This window comes from Sturnira hondurensis, unplaced genomic scaffold (assembly GCF_014824575.4).
Source record: "Sturnira hondurensis isolate 20B ecotype Veracruz unplaced genomic scaffold, ASM1482457v3 Scaffold0018728, whole genome shotgun sequence".
Classification (NCBI taxonomy): domain Eukaryota; kingdom Metazoa; phylum Chordata; class Mammalia; order Chiroptera; family Phyllostomidae; genus Sturnira; species Sturnira hondurensis.
Window position 1 is genome coordinate 9636791 of NW_028091359.1, and position 18709 is coordinate 9655499.

The 18709-nt window shown below is 41.3% G+C and overlaps 1 protein-coding gene across 2 annotated transcripts in view; it reads left to right on the plus strand.

Moving 5' to 3' along the window:
* Nucleotides 1-18709, plus strand: part of MAP2K6 (mitogen-activated protein kinase kinase 6) — a 95111-nt gene that overhangs the window by 53488 nt on the left and 22914 nt on the right. Inside the window, exons 1-3 of one of the 2 annotated variants that reach the window (XM_037070032.1) lie at nt 8109-8322; nt 10901-10967; nt 18231-18279. Coding sequence is in view for 1 of the 2 variants with exons in the window: in XM_037070031.1 (XP_036925926.1) it covers nt 10901-10967; nt 18231-18279 (116 nt within the window). In the remaining variant the exon portion in view is untranslated. Of the gene's footprint in view, nt 1-8108; nt 8323-10900; nt 10968-18230; nt 18280-18709 lie in introns of those variants that run through there. The other variant, XM_037070031.1, reaches the window with a different exon arrangement.

Consider the following 18709-nt stretch of genomic DNA (forward strand, 5'->3'; position numbering starts at 1 on the left):
TAAAGTCTTATAAAATCAGTATATCCAGAGATCAGTGTATGTATTAACTCTTTGAATTTTTTGGTTAGCCATTCAAACCAGTTTTGGGAGATTGTACATAACTGTGTATGAGACATCACGGAGCCCACTGAAATTTGTACCTTTTGTTCACGTGTCCGATCAGAGAGGTAGGTGGGGCAATCTCCTGGTGCAGGAGGGAATTTATGTTCTTTTATTTGTGCCCCGTCTTGGAGAGTAACTGATTTACATGTTTCAAGATGACTGCCTGGAACACATTTTAGACTTATTACGTAAGACTGGTGAACCTCATTTCTTTAGAGACCCTGAGTTATGACGCCTCCTGAAGCAGTGTCTGCTAATCACGATGACTTTGGTTGGTTAGGCAGGGCCTTTCAATTTTTCCCTAAGGGTTCTGTGAGGACCTGAAATCGTATTGAAATATGAGCAAATGTGCATAAATAGAACCATTTTGAACATAGATTGTTTGCTTTTGTGAGTGACTGTTCTGTTTCTGGAAAATCTCACACTTAAATTTTGTGGCTTTCCCAAAGCCATTCCTTCGTCTTTGATTTTTGATCAGCCTTCAGGAGCCCCTGACCAGCAGTGTTGGCCAGGGAGAGGCACCAAGCCAGGAGGCAGAACAGAAGGCAAAGGCCACTACATTTTTGCCAGGCTGTGGGTGGCAGAATACAACTCTCAAAAATGTCCAGCCTCCATGGAGAGAAAGGTGATGAACTACGGCAGGAATAACCCCAGTGCAAAGGATATTAGTCCTTTTTTTTCCCCAAGCTGGAGGGTTTGGGTTTTCAGGTGAAGAACCCTTTTTGATATTGCGTTGGCCATGGTTTCTCTTCTTGTGTTCTGTTGGCAAAGCACAGGAGGAGCATCAGAATGTGCCACAGGCCTGGGGAAAGGGCTACGTTTCTTCCATATGATTTTTCCTCCAAGAAGGTATGAAGTTAGAAGGAGTTAGAAGGAGGCCATGAGCTTCTCCTTGTTCCCGCAAAGGGCATCCACTGAGGAGCAGGATGAACCCATCTACCAATACCTAATCCTCCTAGTTAATGGCTCAACGCTGCTTTCTTTGCCCCTTCATGGTCAGGTTGAAAACTTTCTAGATGTTTCCAGAATCCAGAAACTAGCAGACTCTTTACGTTTGAGTGACCAGTGGTAATGCGGGGCCACAGGAGGCTCTGGAAGGCCAGTGGCAGAAGCAGGTGAGACGGGAAATAGAAGGAAAATTAGGTGGTGAGGGAAAGCAAAGAGAAAGGGAAAAGTGAGAAATACATTGGTTGGAGAGTGTGGCAGCTTGGGTATGGTAGGAAGGAGCTTGGATTATTTCAATAAATGTTAAAAGGGGTAAATGGGTAAAATTCAGTGTCCACTTTTAACAGCTCAGGGTATTAGTTTTTTGTTGCTGCTGTAACAAATACCCACAAGTTGGTCACTTAAAACAACAGACATTTATTCTCTCACATTTTTGGAGGTCGTTGTCTGAAATCAAGGTGTTGAGGTAAGTCTCCTTCCAGAGGCTGTGGGGGAGGATCTGTCCCTTTCCACTCATAGCCTCTGGGAGCTGCTGGCTTTCCTCGGCATTTCTGGAATGGTGACTGCATCCCTCCAGTCTCTGCCTCCGTCTTCCTATGATTTTTTCTGTGAGCCTAATCCCTCTCTGCCTCTGGTATAAGGACTCTGTGATGGCCTTCGGGGCCCAACTGGACACTGCGGAATAATCTCCTCATCTCAGAACCCTTTATATCCTTTATTTAAGCACGTTGGCAAAAACTTTGCCGTGGTAACATTCACAGGTTCCCAGAATGAGGGTATGGGCGTGCTTTTGAGAGCCACTATCAGTCTACTTACTGAAATAGGAATAGCTGTGCACTTCTACCAAACTAAATCCCAAACCAGCATCGTTTCCTAAGGTGAAGAGCTACCACGATTTCTCTCAAAGTCAGGGTCAAGTGAAGACGTCCGCAATGACCTTGAATATTTCATCGTTTTTGGACATGGCAGCCAATGAACTCATACAGGAGCACTACATAGGAGAAATAAATATTAAAAATTTGAATGCCCAAACCAATGGACAGATTAACAGGCAATATGGAGACAACGTTTGGAGAAGAGGAAAGAATATTCCTGTCTTATAAAAATGCAGTGACTCTAGCCCTGACCAGGTAGGTGGTCCAGTGGAGGGAGCACCTGGGCAGGGCACATACCTAGGTTGCCGGTTTGACCCCGGTTCTGTGTGTGTCTGGGAGGGAACCAATTGATGTCCTCCATTCTTCTCTCTCTCAAACCAATAAACGTGTTCTTGGAGGAGGATTTTTAAAACACGCAGCAGCAATAAAGGAATGCAAAAAATTTTAAATTTGTATAATCAAAAGGGGGAAAAGCCCCAAGTGTGTGAACACACTTGTGCACACGTGTGGGTGTTGCAACACAAACTACAAAAGGGGTAGTGTCTTCCCTTAAGAGTGAAATAACAATAACAATGACCTAATGTAAAAATGAGGGAAGTGGCTTCCATTTACAGAAAAACAGATACAGATGTCAGTAGACATACAAAAATACTCAGCTTTATTAAATATTTTAAAATGTGGTTCAAAACAATGAGTTACCCATATTTATTTTATCAAACTGCCTAAGATTAAAAAGCGTGTTGAATACCAAACTTTATTCACTTATTATTCACTTATTTATTCTTTTTAAACATTGTTTCATTAAAAGTTTCAGACAGTTTACTAGGCTGCATGCGATTCAGCACTTGAACATGAAAATGAACCCAGTGAGACCACCTGTGAAATAGTTGTGCTAAACAAAGAAGTCGAGTTTGAACCTCATGAAACTCTAACAGGAACGGGTGAACCAGCGACAGGGGAGAGAGAGGATCAGCGGCGTGCACCGGGAAGATTTCTGGGGCAAATGGCCTGATTTCTTCACGAAACAATTGCAGGGAGGGGAGGGGTAGACAAAGAAATGGAAGGAGAGTTTGTAGAATAAAAGAGACCCAAGAAAATTTATCAACCAATTGTGAAACATGGAGCTAATTTTGATCTTGACTCATACACACTGTAAGTTAAAAATGTTGGAGGTATTTGAGACAATTAGAATTTTGAACACTGGGTTTAATTAAGAAATTATTTTTTATGTATGATACTGGTATTGTGGTTGTTTTTTAAAAATAGTCCATTTCTTTTAGAGATACCTGGCACAATATTTATGAATGAAATGACTTGGTGTCCTAGAACAGCAATTTTTCAACCTTCTTCATCTCATGGCATACTTAAACTAATTACTAAAACTCTGAAACGCACCAAAAAAATACATTTTTTGCTGGTCTGACAAAAAGAGGTGTAATTTTTTATTTGATTTACAAAAAATAGTAATAGTAATTACCTACCTTTTTGCTTCATAATGACTTTTTAAAAAAATCAGGCGCCTCTATTTGTATGTAAGGATTTCTGGTACCAAGAATTAACCAACCAGATGCAACCTTATTATGTGACATGACAAATTGGATGCAACTCTGTAATATGACCTATATATTTATGGTTCAAGACAGGGTGTCCACATCAAATGGCTGTTGTTGTGTTGGCTGTTGTCATTTTTTTTATTTGACTGCCTAAGGGAAAAGAGGTCAGTGCCGCTGACAAAATAGTCAAGTGTTGCTTGTTTAAAAAGTTCCAGTGGCACACTGGTTTGAAAGTCGCTGTTGGAAGTGGGTGGGGTATAGATGAAGCAAAAGTGGCTGGGGGATGGGTATGTTGAAGCTGAGGGATGGGTATGTAGGAGTTGATTATAACTGTTTTGTTTAGTTTTTCAAATATTTAATAAAATGTTCTTAAAAGGGTAGGTAAAAAGAAACAAAAAATTACTGGCTCCCAAATGCGGATGAATATGAGTCCCATTTTGGGCCTTAGCTTCTAGCCAACCACCCACGGAAGGAGGAAACGTAAAGAAACATTCACATTATCCATAGAAAAAGGTTGACCAAACTATGCAGGCAAAGCCAACCCTTCTTGTTATGGATAACACACTTTTTTTTCTTTATAAAAGGTACTGAAAGGTGCTATCAAAGGTAATGAAAAGCATCCTTTCAGAGGTGAGTTTCAGAGCCTGTTTTTAAGGCATTCTTCCACACGGGACAGCAGTGTGATTAGAGAACGCAGCACAATGAAATACACTGGACGAAGCTGGGAGAGAGGAACGGTAGTGCCTATCCCGTTAACACTCGAAGAAAGGACAGAAATGAACCCCTTTTCTGTGTATTTTCTTATAATCGTTTACTCTTCAATCAGCTGGTTGAATCGTAACATAGTTACGACCCTGTAGTTTTTCCTTTCGTTAGCAGAGAGGAGATTACAGTACAATTGAAATTGGGACCTGGGACCAAAGGGAGAAGAAAGAGTCCATGTTTTCCAAGAAAAAAAATTCAACCGTTGACTCACTATCCCTCTTTTTTTTACTTTAGAAGAGAGTTTCATGTGGTTCAGTAGCTATTTAAAAAATCTTTATGTTGGGAAATTCCAGGCAGGCTCAAAGGAAGACAGTGTAAGCGAACTGCCCTGTGGCCATGGCTCAGCACTGGCAGTTCCCGGCTCACGGCAAACCCTGCTTCATCGTCTCTCCATTGCTCCCAGCCCCACCATGCTATTTGGATTCAAATGCTAGAATCATGCTATTTCATGTGAAGACATTTCCATATTTATCTCTAAAACAGGAATGCTGTTTTTAAACCTAACCAAAACTCAAGTGTTGCATTTTGAAAAGATCAAACGCATCACTACCTTTTTTTTTTTTTTGCAAACTGTCACATGTTTGTATTTGAAACTGGCATTTTTTTTTACGCTCTTATGACTACATTTCCTTTTGATAAAGACTCATGAATGAAGCAGCACGTAAATGAGGAAGGAGAGGAGCGCCAAGGAGGGGATTTCCCGGCTAACCGCTGCCTGCCTCCTACCTTTGCTCCGGGCTCGGACCACAACGCAAGGGCACTGGCAGTGATTTGCTTTTAGGTGCTTTCAGGAGCACAGAGCATCAGTTTGTCAACATGACAAGACAAACTTCGGCTCTTCCTGGTCTAAAAAAAGAGCTTCGTGGAACCGCAGGAAGACCCTGGATGGGTCTTATGTCCCGGCCCTATTTGCGTGTGTTCTTCTTGTTTCCCTGCCTCTCTTATTTATTTCCTACTTCTCCCTCATTCCCAGACCTACACACGCCACCCACCCCACCTCTCAGGCTCCATTTATCTGCTTGAAACCTGCCGGGTCCCTCCAGCATCTTATATTTAACGCATTGAAATTGCAATTCCTCATCTGCCTTCTCCTATCACCACCCCAACTGGCCTGCCTGACCTTTTTCACTTAACTCTATCTAGGTGTGGTAAAACCAGATCCCTATGACTGCTGACTACAATTACTACACCACCATCACCTACTATGACCACAAATTACTAATACTAACTATTACTACTAACCACAACATCTACTACGACTACCAGTAACTACTATTACCTACTACTACTATACTTCTGATCTTATATACTTCTATTAAATAGAAATACTTATATTTATATTTAAGTATTTGCATTTAATATAAATATACTTATATTTAATATAAGTATATGCTTCTGATTATATTTACATTTATATTTGTAAGAGGTCTTATCCAGTCAATTACTAGAGCCTATAGATTTTGCCTCGAAAAAGTTTAAGTGGCTTCTTTATGAGTCATTTGCTGTGCTCTCTCATTTCTAATGCTTACTCTGTACGTAGGCAAAGCATGGAATGTAGCTTTGAGAAGCTTGCATTCTAGTGGAGGAGATGGGTGACCGTATAGGTTCATCCAGCAGGAAGGGAGACTTAAAGGTATATCGCATGAAATGTGACCACATAGATGAGGGATGTTTATTGCATATTTTTTTTTGCACAATACCTCCTGAGAACACATTTGAGCTGAGTGTTGGAGTCAACCAGTGGAGAAAGGTGATAAGAGCATTCCAGGGAAAATATTAACAAAGACATGGAAGCTTAAAACACTAAGGTGTGTATATGTGTAATTTGTGTGTGTGTGTGTGTGTGTACATAGTTTCAAAACACCCTGCAGATATTAGATGAATCTTGTTATATTATTTTCTAAACATACATGACATGACATGATACTCTTGTACTTGAAAAATATAGATCACTTCTTAGACCTAAAATTTAAAATTATTAGTTGCAACCTTTCAGTCTCTGGGCAAAATTGCTGTCGTGATGAAATTTTGTGGAGAAGTTAGATAATAAATAAGTAATAAATAAATGCAAAAATAAAGTAATTTGAGACTGGGAGAGAAGGTAAGAGGGATATAAATGGAAGATGGTCATGGAGATCTCTTTTAGACGCACTGGACATTTTACACTAAAATGGTAGAGATTCAGCCCTGGCTGGGTGGTTCAGATGGTTGGAGCATCATCCCACACACCAAAAGGTTGTGGTTCAGTCCCTAGTTGGAGTGTGAACAGGAGGCAAACGATCGATGTTTCTCTCCCCCAACCCTGCCCATCTCCCCAGCCCCTTCCTCTCAAAAATCAATGAACATATCCTTGGGTGAGGATCGAAAAGAACAAATAAATGAGATACAACGTTGGAGAGTCAGTAAAGTTGCACTGAGTTCGTTTTGTGTGATAGATGCCAGAATGTGAAAGCTGGCACTTGCAGACAGAGACCCTCAAAGAGTGTTCAGGAAGACCTGGGAAGGTTCTGTGGGGTGAGCAGCAAGTGAGGCGAATTGGGAAAGCCGAGTTCCCGTCCACAGGGAACCCAAAGGGCAAGTCAAGACTCATCTGCCTCCCTGAAATCAAAATGATTGCACATTCGAAAGTGAGCTCTGCCGCTTTCCTCCTCTAAATGTTATATAACCCCAAAGACATCTGGCACGCTGGTTGGTTGAAGGCTCAGTGATGGGTGAGTCCAGGGTCTGGGGCCTGGGTGTGTGTGTGCCCACATTCATGTCTTGGTGGCAGAGCCTTCATTCTCCCTGCACGCCCCTCCCTCTGCTCTGCTTCCTTAGTGGCTTTGCATCTGACCATTGCCATCGAATACCACAGAATGACACTTCCCTCCCGATGTTCATGCCAGAATCCCTTGGAACTTAAGCCTAAAAGCAAGGACTAAGGAGAGGGCAGCCAAGGCGTCCAGGTTGCCAGTTACTTGACTAGCAACCCCATTCACATTGGGAAACAGATTTTTAAGATAAATTTGGTACTGGAAGTGATGCCATCCTTTTGTAAGACTGTGTCAATAATCATAAACCCTCATAATTGTGACCCCCCCCAACCGTTGGTCAAGCTGACAAATACTTGGGTGTCAACATATCCTCACGATGCCACCTTCTGTTGACCCTGTGGGATTCTTTTGCTGTTTGGGTTGGCACAGGAGCACGATCTGCTGTTTTATGTAATAAGGCACATGAGAGAAGCCCTTTGTGCTCGGCCTCTCTGAGTGGGTGCTGAGCAAGAGGTCTTGTGTACCCCGTCATTTTTGGTACCAGCAAAGCTAGTGAACATTTCTGTGGCCTGGTAAATGTTTTCTAACGATGGGCAAGGTTTGTTTTTGTTTTTGTTTTGTTTTGTTTTGTTTTGTTTTTCCCAGTGCCATTTTGCTCCAGGCCAAGATCATGGTGACCCAGCTTTGGTTTAAGATGAATTTAGCAAAAATGTGTTGGGGCTGTTTCGCAAAAATGATATAGAGCCTGTGTTCAGATATGTGTTTTCATTTTTGCTCTAGACTATCAAGAGAAAAGGCCGTTTAACCGCATCAGCCACTTAGCCTTATTATTCATATTGTTCCTTCATTAATTTTTTATAACCTAGTATTAAATGTTAGCGTCAGGGGTTGGCGGCCTTGCTGGGGGAACACATTGCTTTGAAATCAACACAGCTGGAAACTGACCACATATTGTTTTTCTTTCTTTTAAGAAATGAAAGAGGCATTTATAGAAGGGCCGGAGAATGCTGTACTGTGCAGAATTACTTTATAGATTTACTCCGCCAAGTCTGGTTAATGATTAATGTCACGCCTTGCTGTCCAAATGGGCCCACTTCCCTTCTCTCTTCCTGAAGTGGCAGCTTCCCGGGAACAATAAACTCCCGGAGGTTTGCTGTGATCCTCACTGGAGGAGGGGGCGGAGCCTGCTCTGCGCTGCTTCCCTGGGCAAGGAAAGAATGCCTTCCGTGGGGTTTTCTCCTCCTGCTTAGCCCCTCTTGCAGCTTTGAAAAGCTCATCAGAGCCGCTCCTGCGGGCTCCTCACTGGGCTATGTTTTCAGCGGTGGGCACGTAAGTGAATGATGGAATGTTGGTATGTGTGCTTGTGATTTTTGTTTCATGTGATCCACTTTTAAAAATGAAGGCAGGGTATTTTCTAACTGAGTAATTCAACTAGTTTCTGTGTCTCCTGGAACTTTTCTTGTTGCCGTCAGAAGAGGACTAGGGGCCTTCTTTTCTCACACCTTGAAAACATTATTGTTGTTTTGGTCATTTGTTCCATGAGTCTTTGTACCAAAAGGTTTCTCCCTCTTCCTCTCATTTGGTATTTCTTCATATAGATGTGATGATGGTTTGTTGAGTTATAGTGTAATAATTGATTGCTATTAATGAATAGGTAATAAGTCACTGCTATGGTATATTAACTCATTGTTACATTAAAGTTTTGCGAAGGAGCTTTTCTCCATAAATAGCTATTCCTTTTGACATGTAGCTTTAGCTATTCCTTTTGACATGTAGCTTGTAAGAGCTGAGTTAGAAATGAAGTAGAGAGAGGTGTAGGAATTGAAGAGTAACTCCTGCTTCTGGTTCACTGAAATGGCAATGGGAGAGCCTTTATCACAGGTAAAACAGTTTTTACTTTAGTCCGGTTTAGTTTCATCTTTAGAATGTCAAGGGATTTATGGGTTTGTATCTGTTGGGATTATCTGAATTACCTGTCTCCGGTATTGGCATATGTGCCTAGCTATCTGGAGAAGTTGAATTTGTTGCTCATTGCCGACTAGAGTATCTCATTTAAAGTAGCATTCCCCCCCCCCCCCATGTGACTGAGAGATGGGAATTAGATCATATATCTAGTATTTGGATTCTCACAATCAGATCTCACACTTAGTATTTTTCCTGGTACACAGTACAGCGCGGTGTATTGTCAACAGCTGACACTAACTTGGTGACATGTGCTAAATGGCCACTTGAGCTCCAGGAGTAAAAAAGCAAATGGTGAGTTTCGAATCTTATGAAATGTATAGATAAGCCCAAATCTGGAGGGAACTGAGGAAACCTGTTATTACGAAGGCAGTCCTAAAAGGCTTTTTTTTTTTTTGCCTCTGGCTTTATATAACTTGACAGAACTGAACTAGATTTTGGATTTTGAATGTGTGGGGGGAGAAGGAGATTCAATTGTGCATTATATTGAGATTTGATAATATGGCCAACTTTGTTCACAAGTTTCTTAGATGACTTGTTAATGTGACTATACAGAGTCTTCCTCTGAATGACTATCGTTACTAGCTACTTAAGGTATCCCAGTGTTTTTCGTATGTTCTCTCATTTGATTTTCATGTTAGTCTAATAAGGTAGATACTGATGTGACTTCCTCATTTTACAACTGAGGATGTGGGGAGTCCAAGGGGCTCTGAGGTCACTGGGTGAGTGGAAGAACCCAATGCAAGCTTTTCTTTTCAACTCAGAAATCCCGTACTCCCTCCACTCCCTCTTCTCTCTCTCTGGTCACCTCTAAGCTCCTTCCATTGTGAAGCAGTGGAAAGAGTTTTGACCCCAGATCCAAAGACCCCAATTCCAATTCTGACTCCGTTGTAGCTGGCTCTGTGATGGCGAATGGTCACTGAAGTCTTTGGAAGTTGTTTTCCAGGCAGCAGGTTATAATATTTGATTTTTTAAAGTTCCTCTGCAGCTTCGGAAATCTCTGCCCAGGATTTTGTCTGGGGCCTGTGTCAGCACTGTGCGCGTGCCTGCATCATTCAGGGGAGGCGAGGAGCAAAGTGCGAGCCTGGCCATTCTACCCAGCCGGCTTTGGCATGAAGAGACACACAGGATCTCTTTAGATGAGGAAAACCCTGGGTCCTTACACAACTTTTTTCTCATCTGCTTCCTGAGCTGGCATTTCTCAGTCTGTTCTTTTTCACTCATCAACAAAAGTATCTGAGCCAAGCTGTCTTGTGGTTTCAGCCCAGGGATGAACACATCAGTTACGTGCCCATCTGGCTCCCAGAGCAGCGATAACCTCCTTGCATGAACCCATCTGTTACCTTAATCCTTTTTGGAACAGGGCACATGTAAATAAATAGTACTGTGTTCCTCCCTTAGGTGTCTCAGCTCCTGGCAGGTGGTTGAGGATGGGCTGGGCAGATGGCGGGAAAGTATTTTTAATTTTACCTCCATGGTTAACTGTCAGTGGTTCACAGATCAGTTTAGAAAATTGTGGGGTGCTGGGATCGGGGTGACTACATTTAACTGACATTAAGAAGATTAAAAAAAAAACTATAACCAACACCACCTACCATCACCACCGTTGTGTACAAGAGGGGACACAGAAGATGAAGTGACAAAACCTCATCAGGGAGAAAGGCCAGGTCTTCTGAGGTAAAGAGAGTTGGAATTCTTGTACTGACATTTTCACCTGTGGCTGGTGAAGAGCCTCACCCGTGACCATGGCTTGCCTTTGGGAAGCTCTGCTCAGCCTGGCGCTCGGGTGCTCGTCTCTCACAGGTGTCGTGGGTAGGAGTGCAGTTCGGACGGGGAGAGGAGAGTGCTGTTCCCAGGTCAGCCCTTTCCTTCTGCTGCCGTCTCTAGTCCCTTCACTAGAGACATGATACAGACCTTAACTTTATCCTTACGTCTTTCCTTATAGGCAAGAAGCGAAACCCCGGCCTTAAAATCCCAAAAGAAGCATTTGAACAACCTCAGACCAGTTCCACGTAAGTTGGCGAGATCATCTTCTTCATCCAAACACTCATACTTCGCAGGTGCCTGGGCAGTGGGGCTTCATCTGGGGGCTGGTGAGCAACGCCTTGGCTGTGGAAATAGCTGTGGAAATAGCTGTTAAAAGGAAGAGCCCTTTAAAGGGGAAGCTGTTCTGTGCTTACTGTTCTGGGAGCTAAAATAATCAGACTTGGTCAGTCAGTCTGTACTGAATAGGTAGCTTTGAACTCAGTGTCTCCTGTTACTGGTTGGCTGCAAATTGGTCGTCACAAATGCACTCGGCAGATGGGGTCCTCTGTAAGTCCAGAAAGGTCCGTGGATGTGCACTTTTTACCTTTTGCCATGTGGATTTGAGCAAACAAGTAAATCCTTGTGAGAGCCACCACTATAAAACGTAGTTTGAGATGGAAAATGGTATTTGGTGGAGACTCAGCAAGCATCCTGACACCTAGGTCCCATCCCACATAAACAGAAGGCAAAATGAGGTAAAGGAACGCTTTTTAATTAGCTGAGGCTTTGGCCCAAATCCCCAAGTGAGCCAAAGTTCTGGTGAAGCAGGACACCCTCTCCCTGAGGTTTTAGGTTGTCCTCTGCTTTTTCTCCAATGGATTTTCAGTTGCTCTGGCACCTTTTGTTGGAACGGCTATCCCTTCTCCGTTTACTTGCTTTTGCTCCCTTTGTCGAATATTAGTTGTGCATGCTGGGTTCTCTGTTCTGTTCCACTGATCTGTGTGCCTGTGTGTCTGTGAATATCACTCTGTATTGGTGACTGCAGCGAAATGGTCCCCTTAACATTGAAAAAAGTGATTCCTTCCCCTTGGTTTGTCTTTCAAGAAATTGCTTTGGCTATTTAGGGCCTTTCTCTTTTCCTGTAAGTTGTAGACTAAGCCTGTCTGTGTCTCCAAATAAACTTTGCTGAGATTTTGATAGGAATTGTGTTTAACCTATAGGTCAGTTTAGGGAGAATGATCTCTTCTATTACATTGAGTCTCCCAGCCCCCGAACATGGTAAATTTCTCCAAGTATTTAGATTGTCTTTGAATTTCTTAATTATTTTATAGTTTCCACCATGAAGATTCTCTACATTAAATTTTTATACCTAAGGATTTTATTGGGGGAGCAATTATAAATGGTATTCTATTTTTTATTTTGATTTGGATTTCCACTTGTTCATTGTCAGTGTAGAGAAATGCAATTGATGTTTCTGGTTGAACTTGTCCTGTGATCTTATTAGAATCACTTATTAATTCCAACAGCTTTTTGTAGATTTCTTAGAATTTTATAGAGAGCCATGCCTTCTGCAAAAAGAGAGAGTTCTGTTTCTTCCTTTCCAAACAATATTTTTTGAACCTTAATTTTCTTACCTTATTTTAGTGCAAGAATGTCCTGTACTGTGTTAAATAAGATTAGTGGGAGCAGGTAACCTTGCTTTGTTCTTTATCTTAGAGGGAAGGCAGTTAATGATAAAGCATGATATTTGGTTTCTGTAGATGCTGTTTATGAGGTTGAAGTGTACTGAGAGTTTTTATCATGAATGTTTGTTGAATTTTATTGATTGCTTTTTTTGTGCATCCGCTGATACAACCATAGATTTTTTTTTAATTTTTTTCTAGATTTTATTTATTTATCTTTAGAGGGGAAAGGAAGGACAGAGAGAGAGAGAGAAATATCAATGTGTGGTTGCCTCTGGTGTGTCCCCGCCAGGAACTGGCCTGCAACCCAGGCATGTGCCCTGACTGGGAATCGAACCGCGATCGTGTGGTTCGCAGGCCCACGCTCAATCCACTGAGCTACGCCAGCCAGGGCTACCATAGATTTTTTCTTTATCCTTTGATATGGATTGAATTGATTGATTTGTAAAATATCGAACTAGACTTGTATGCCCAGAACAATCCTCACTTGGGTGTAGTGTATTACTTTTTTTATATATTGTTGTATTTGATCTGCTAAACTTTTGTTGAGGAATTTTGTCTAAGTTTATGAGAGATATTGGTCTGTCGTGAGTTTTGCTTTTTGGTGTATGCCATTATTTTCTGGTTTTGGTATTAAGGTAATATTGGCCTAATAAAATGAGTTGATGAGAGTTCTATCTATTTTTGGCAGATACTATGTAAAATAGGTGTTAATATCTTTGAAAATATTTTGAGATAAAATTGACATATAACATTATCTTAGTTTCAGGTATACAACATAATATTTTAGTATATGCAGTTCTTTTTTCCCCATGTTTTCTAAAATTCTCCAGTGAAACAAAACAGGCTTATACATTTCTTTTTCTGGAGTTTTATAGCTACAAATTTAATTTCTTTAATAGTTCTAGGAATAGTCCCCTGATCTTTTTCATCATGGATACGTTTTGGTCGTTTGAAGTTTTCAAGGAATTTGTCTATTTCTTCTAAGTTGTTGAATTAATAAGAATAAAGCTACTCATAGTATTTCCTGAAATATCCTTTTAATGGCTGCGAGATGTATTGTCCTATCCCATTTTTACCCCAATATTGGTCATTTGTGTTTTCTTGCTTTTTTCTTTGTCAGTCTTGCTAGAGGCTTATTAATTTTGTTGATTTTTTTAAACAACCCACTTTAGTTAGCCCTGGCCAGTGTGGCTTAGTTGGTTGGAATGTTGTCCTGTAACCAAAAGGTTGCAGATTTGATTCCGGGTCAGGGCACATGCCTAGGTTGTGGGTTTGATTCCCCGTCCAGGTGCGTGTGGGAGGCCACCAGTCAGTGCTTCTATGGCTCCCCAATGTTGCTCTCTCTCCCTTCCTCTCTTTCTAGAAGCAAAGAAAAAATGCCCTCAGGTGAGGATAGAGAAAGAAGCAACTTTGTTTTCTTTACCTTCCTATTTTCTTTTTTATACATTTCTCCTCTGTATGTTTTTCTTTGGGATATATTTTTATATCAACCTTTCAACTGTCTTATATTTACAATTTTTATTCTTCACCTCCTAATGTATATTAATAATCTGTATTTTGTAGAATTTGAAAACCACCATAAATCCTTCCTTTGTATAAACAAATGAATAAAACCATGTGCAAGGATAAAAGTGCTTTCTTCCTATGTTGCCTTTCCCTCATTGTAGAATAAACTTTAGAGATATTTTTCTATTTCACTCTATAAAGCCAAGAGCATCACTCTGTTACTGCAGACTAAACCACTTTAGCTCACGGAGATCCTTGATGTTCTAATTGTTCTCTTAATACTTAGGCATAAAATTTGACTCCTAAAGAAATAGCTCCCACATTGTGATTTTTTTCTTGGCAATTATTTGAGGTTGTCTTGGTGACTCGTAGCTTTTATACCCTCCCTCCTTCTGCTGCGCTACACAAAAATAAACAGCTGGGGACAGAGCTCCATTCTCTTTAGTTCCACGTGTGTGGTCCCTCTGCTTGGGCTTTTTCTCCAAGTAACTGATGCCAGTGTGCCTTTGACTCAGATTTCTGAGCTGTCCCCTCACTTGACTGGCAGTAACTGATTCTAAATCGATTTCGTGCCAGTCCATCTTCTTTCATTGAACCCTCACAGGAAACTCAGGGGCAGTTACTGTTACTCTCACCTCATAAGTCCGAAAACAGACCTGTGAAAGGGCCATGTATCTCGCTCAAAGCAGTTGAGCATGGCCTTGCGGGTCAGACTTCAGGCTCCGGCGCTAGCATGAGCATGCCAGGGTTAGTATTTGGGATTTAGACTTCCCTAGTTGAATAGTTTAGTTATTCACCCTGCTAAGACTTATTTTCCCCTTCAGAAACACAGGAATAAACAATGATGTGCCTGTTGTGAAGATTAGATGTCATAATTCATAATATGTCTCCTAGAGTCTGTTCCATTATAAGGTCTTAATGAAGATAGTGCCAGATATTGCTGGTATTATTGTTAATCCACTATTATTAAGTGGAAGAACCGGCATACAAATCCAGGGCTCTCTAACTCTCAAGTATGTCCTTCTAGCCACATGTTAGATGGGTAGAGACTTTGGCCAGACAGTCCCTGGCTGTGAAAATGAGTGGCAGGATATTCCACTTCTGCGGTTGAGAAGAATAATGGCACAGCTCTGGGTTCTAATCTCACCCATCTCCCTTTGAATGACCTTAAATTACTTTGTCTGCTTCAATGTCAATTCTTCACATTCAAATAGAAATAATAATAATAAATGTGGAAATGAAAGATGATATACTTTTTATTTTTTTAAAAAAATATTTTATTTATTTATCTTTAGAGGGGAAGGGAAGGATAGAGGGAGAGAAATATCAATGTATGGTTGCCTCTCATGTGTCCCCTGCTGGGAACTGGCCTGCAACCCAGGCATGTGCCCTGACTGGGAATCAAACCGCCATCGTGTGGTTTGCAGGCCCGCGCTCAACCCACTGAGCTACACCAGCCAGGGCTGAAAGATGATATTTTATATAAAGGATCTATAGCCCAGTCTCTGGCCCCGGTAGATGCTTCATAAATAGTGTTGAATAGAAGAAGAATTGTAACAATAACCAGTGAACTGATTGCTCATGCAGTACTAAAAATAAATCATTCTATTACACCAAAGCTGGTTGTTCCTATGAAACAACAATACTTAGTGCCCTTTGGAATACCTCCCAGGGAAGAAATTTTGTAATAAGTTTGGGTCTTACCCCAGTGGACTAAACTGTTGAATAAGTGACAGAGAACATGTATCCCTAGTATAAACCTCTTACAGAGACTCAGTGCCCCAGGCAAACTCCTGTGTCCATCTTGGAGAGAACACAGAGTCAACTGATCCAATATGACCTCTCGGTCTTGGCCCCATCAATTGATGCTTTTGGCAGACCGGGTCAGCCCTGCGGCCTGAAGCCTGGGTGAATTGATCCTTCACCAGAGGAAGACTCGGTGTTGAGAGCAGGTTCCTTGGGTTTAGTCAGACTGGGATTAGAATTATGGGTCTATCACTCGGGAGCAGATTAGCCAAACTCATTTGGAACGTGGGAAGGATGGTACGCATAGGTAAGGGTGTGTGTGTGTCTGGGGGGGTATTAAATAGTTCATGAGGTGCAGGTAAAGCATTTAACCCTGTTTTCAGTGTATATCCTTTTCTCCTTAGGTCAGGACTGAGAGTCAGGTGACGTGAGTTTTATTTTCAGCTCCGTTGAGGACTGTGGCTTCAGCAGATCACTGCATTTTTTGGTGCTTCGTTTTGCTCAGCCTGAAAAGTGGCACAAAACTCTCCTATTAAGTAGAGGTATAATACAAAGTTAGTATAAAGCTGGAGTTAGCAAACTTTTCTGCAAAAGACCGGAGAGTAGACTTTAGGCTACCTGGGCCACAGTGGCCTCTGTCAGCTATCCTTTGTGGTTTGGTTTTTCATAACCCTTTAAACTTGTGAAAGTCTTTCTCAGCTGGGCCACAGGCTGTCCTTTGCAGAGCCCCAGTACGAATACTGGACGGTCAGACCTGGGAGAAGTCTTACCCGGCACCCTTATTGGGTGACAAGAAAATAGAAGTGGCCCCCAATACTAGTGACCTTTCTGTCCCTTCTGTTGCTTTTAAAAGGAAGAATGCTGAACAATTGCAAAGGATTTTTTATTGTTTATGTTAATCACACGTATCAAGTAATATTTGCCTTTATTTCAAAGTTCCACTGCAATAGTATAAACAAATAGTGACAACTAAAGAAAGAATAGCTTTGAAGATTCTAGGAATGAGAAATCAGATTTTTACTGATATAATTCATCTGGAAAGTGTTTCGGAAGAAACAGTCCCTGCTCAGAAACACGGGATATGCAAACGCATCACTGTCGCACGTGTGTGTATGTTGTGTGTGTGTGTTTTGCTCTCCCCTCCCTCCCCTGGTTTTAAGTTTGTATAGAGAAACTTATTTTATGTATTCCGTGTATTGCAGGAGGATTTTGAGGTGAGAGAAGGCTCACCATTAAAGCTTGAGATTCGTGTTTATATCTGTGTTTATATTTCTGTGTTTCCCTCGTTGTTTTCTTTGTTGATTTAGTTTCAGCAGGAGGGGTAGAATTTTAATACATTAGGATTGGGAAAAGTTGTTGTTGGCAAGGGATTCGTTTCTCTCTTCCTTTCATCTTCCTTCCCTTCCATTTCCCCTTGTATTTTTCTAGAGACAGTTCTGGCACGGAATGTCCCCCAGTTGCTTTATTATTTGGCTGTATTAACAGTATGTTTCTTGGCATACCCTCCTTGTGTCATGATGCTTTTGGTGCATTTATTTCAGGAAAAATGCTTTTTCTAGCCTCCTCATTAGGTGCACAGCCAAAACCAAACATTTTTCTCTGGAGTGGCTTAGTATCAACCCAGGCAGCGCTGCAGTGGGAGAAATAAATACGCAGGAGGTGACTGTGCTTTCTTACGGAGGCACAGAGTCAGCAGGCCTCTGGCTGCCGAGATGACCTTTGGAGAGTGTGCGTACGGTGTGGAGAAGAAATGTCACAACTGAATGAGACAGCCTGGGAGAATAGAAAGTATTCTGACCTGGGGTCCTGGGTTAGGGGTGATCTTGGACGAGTCAGTTCGCCTTTCTAGACCATCTTTTTCTTCCATCTATAAAGGCGGGGACTAGATAAATTTCTAATTCTTTTAGTCCATGCATTTTGTGCAGGAAGATAACCGTTTGTCAACCTTAATGTTTTTTTAAACAGTTGTGGGAAAATTGGGAGGTTAATTGGGCACATTGGTGTTCTTGGCTGAGAAAAGTTTGAGGCTTACTGGAATAACACATATCTATGTAACTACATGCATACGGCTTATATTTATTGGATATTTACTCTATGTCAGGCATTCCACTAAGCACTTTACTTGGAATATTTCATTTGATACTCCTGTTCCATGAGGGTGGCATGCTAGTATCCTTATGGTAAAGAAGAGAGCGAGCTCTGGCTGGTGTATAGCTCAGTGGGTTACACCATTGTCCTAATGTACCAAGATTGTGCGTTCAATCCCTGCGTCAGGGCACATAGAAGGATGAACCAGTGAGTGCACAAATACATGAGATAACAACTAGATGTTTGTGTCTCTCTCTGTCTCTCTCTCAAGTAAAAAAAAAAAAAAAGAAAGAAAAAGAAGATGAAGGAAAAGAAACAGGAGCTCAAAGAGATTAATTTAATCCCAAATCTTTCACTGTTAACACTTTTATGCTTTAGTTTAGGCTTTATTTTATTTATAAACCTCCTTTTCATTTCCAGGGAAAAATCCAATTGCATATAATTTGGAAAGGACATCTTTGTCTAAAATCTCATGTGTTTTGTTTCCCCCCCTTTTTTCCGTAGGCCACCTCGAGATTTAGACTCCAAAGCATGCATATCTATTGGAAATCAGGTGAGGAAAATCACATTGGCCAGTTCACAACTTGGCCATTTCATGTGTATGCTTTCTGACTGCCCACTGAAAAATGTATTTCCTGTAATGTGCCGTGAGGCCGGTAGGTCAGAATGTTAGCATTTAAGTAGAAGTGGTACGTGGATCTCTTGATATTTTTGAGTGTGAATTGAAATCAGGCTGTTGCGGTCCTGAGGGAAGGTATTTGAAGAGAGTGGACACTTCTCTTTGGGAGCAGAGAGTACTTCTCAAAGTCTAAGCATGGATCTAGTTACCACCATTCAGTACACAGCTACACGGACAGCATCTTTAGACCGTAAGACGCACCTAGGTTTTAGAGGAAAATAAGAAAAACAAATTTGAAGGAAAAATGTGGTAAAATATTTAATAACATAAAGAACACAATATTTCACCAATGTAAATGTAAACA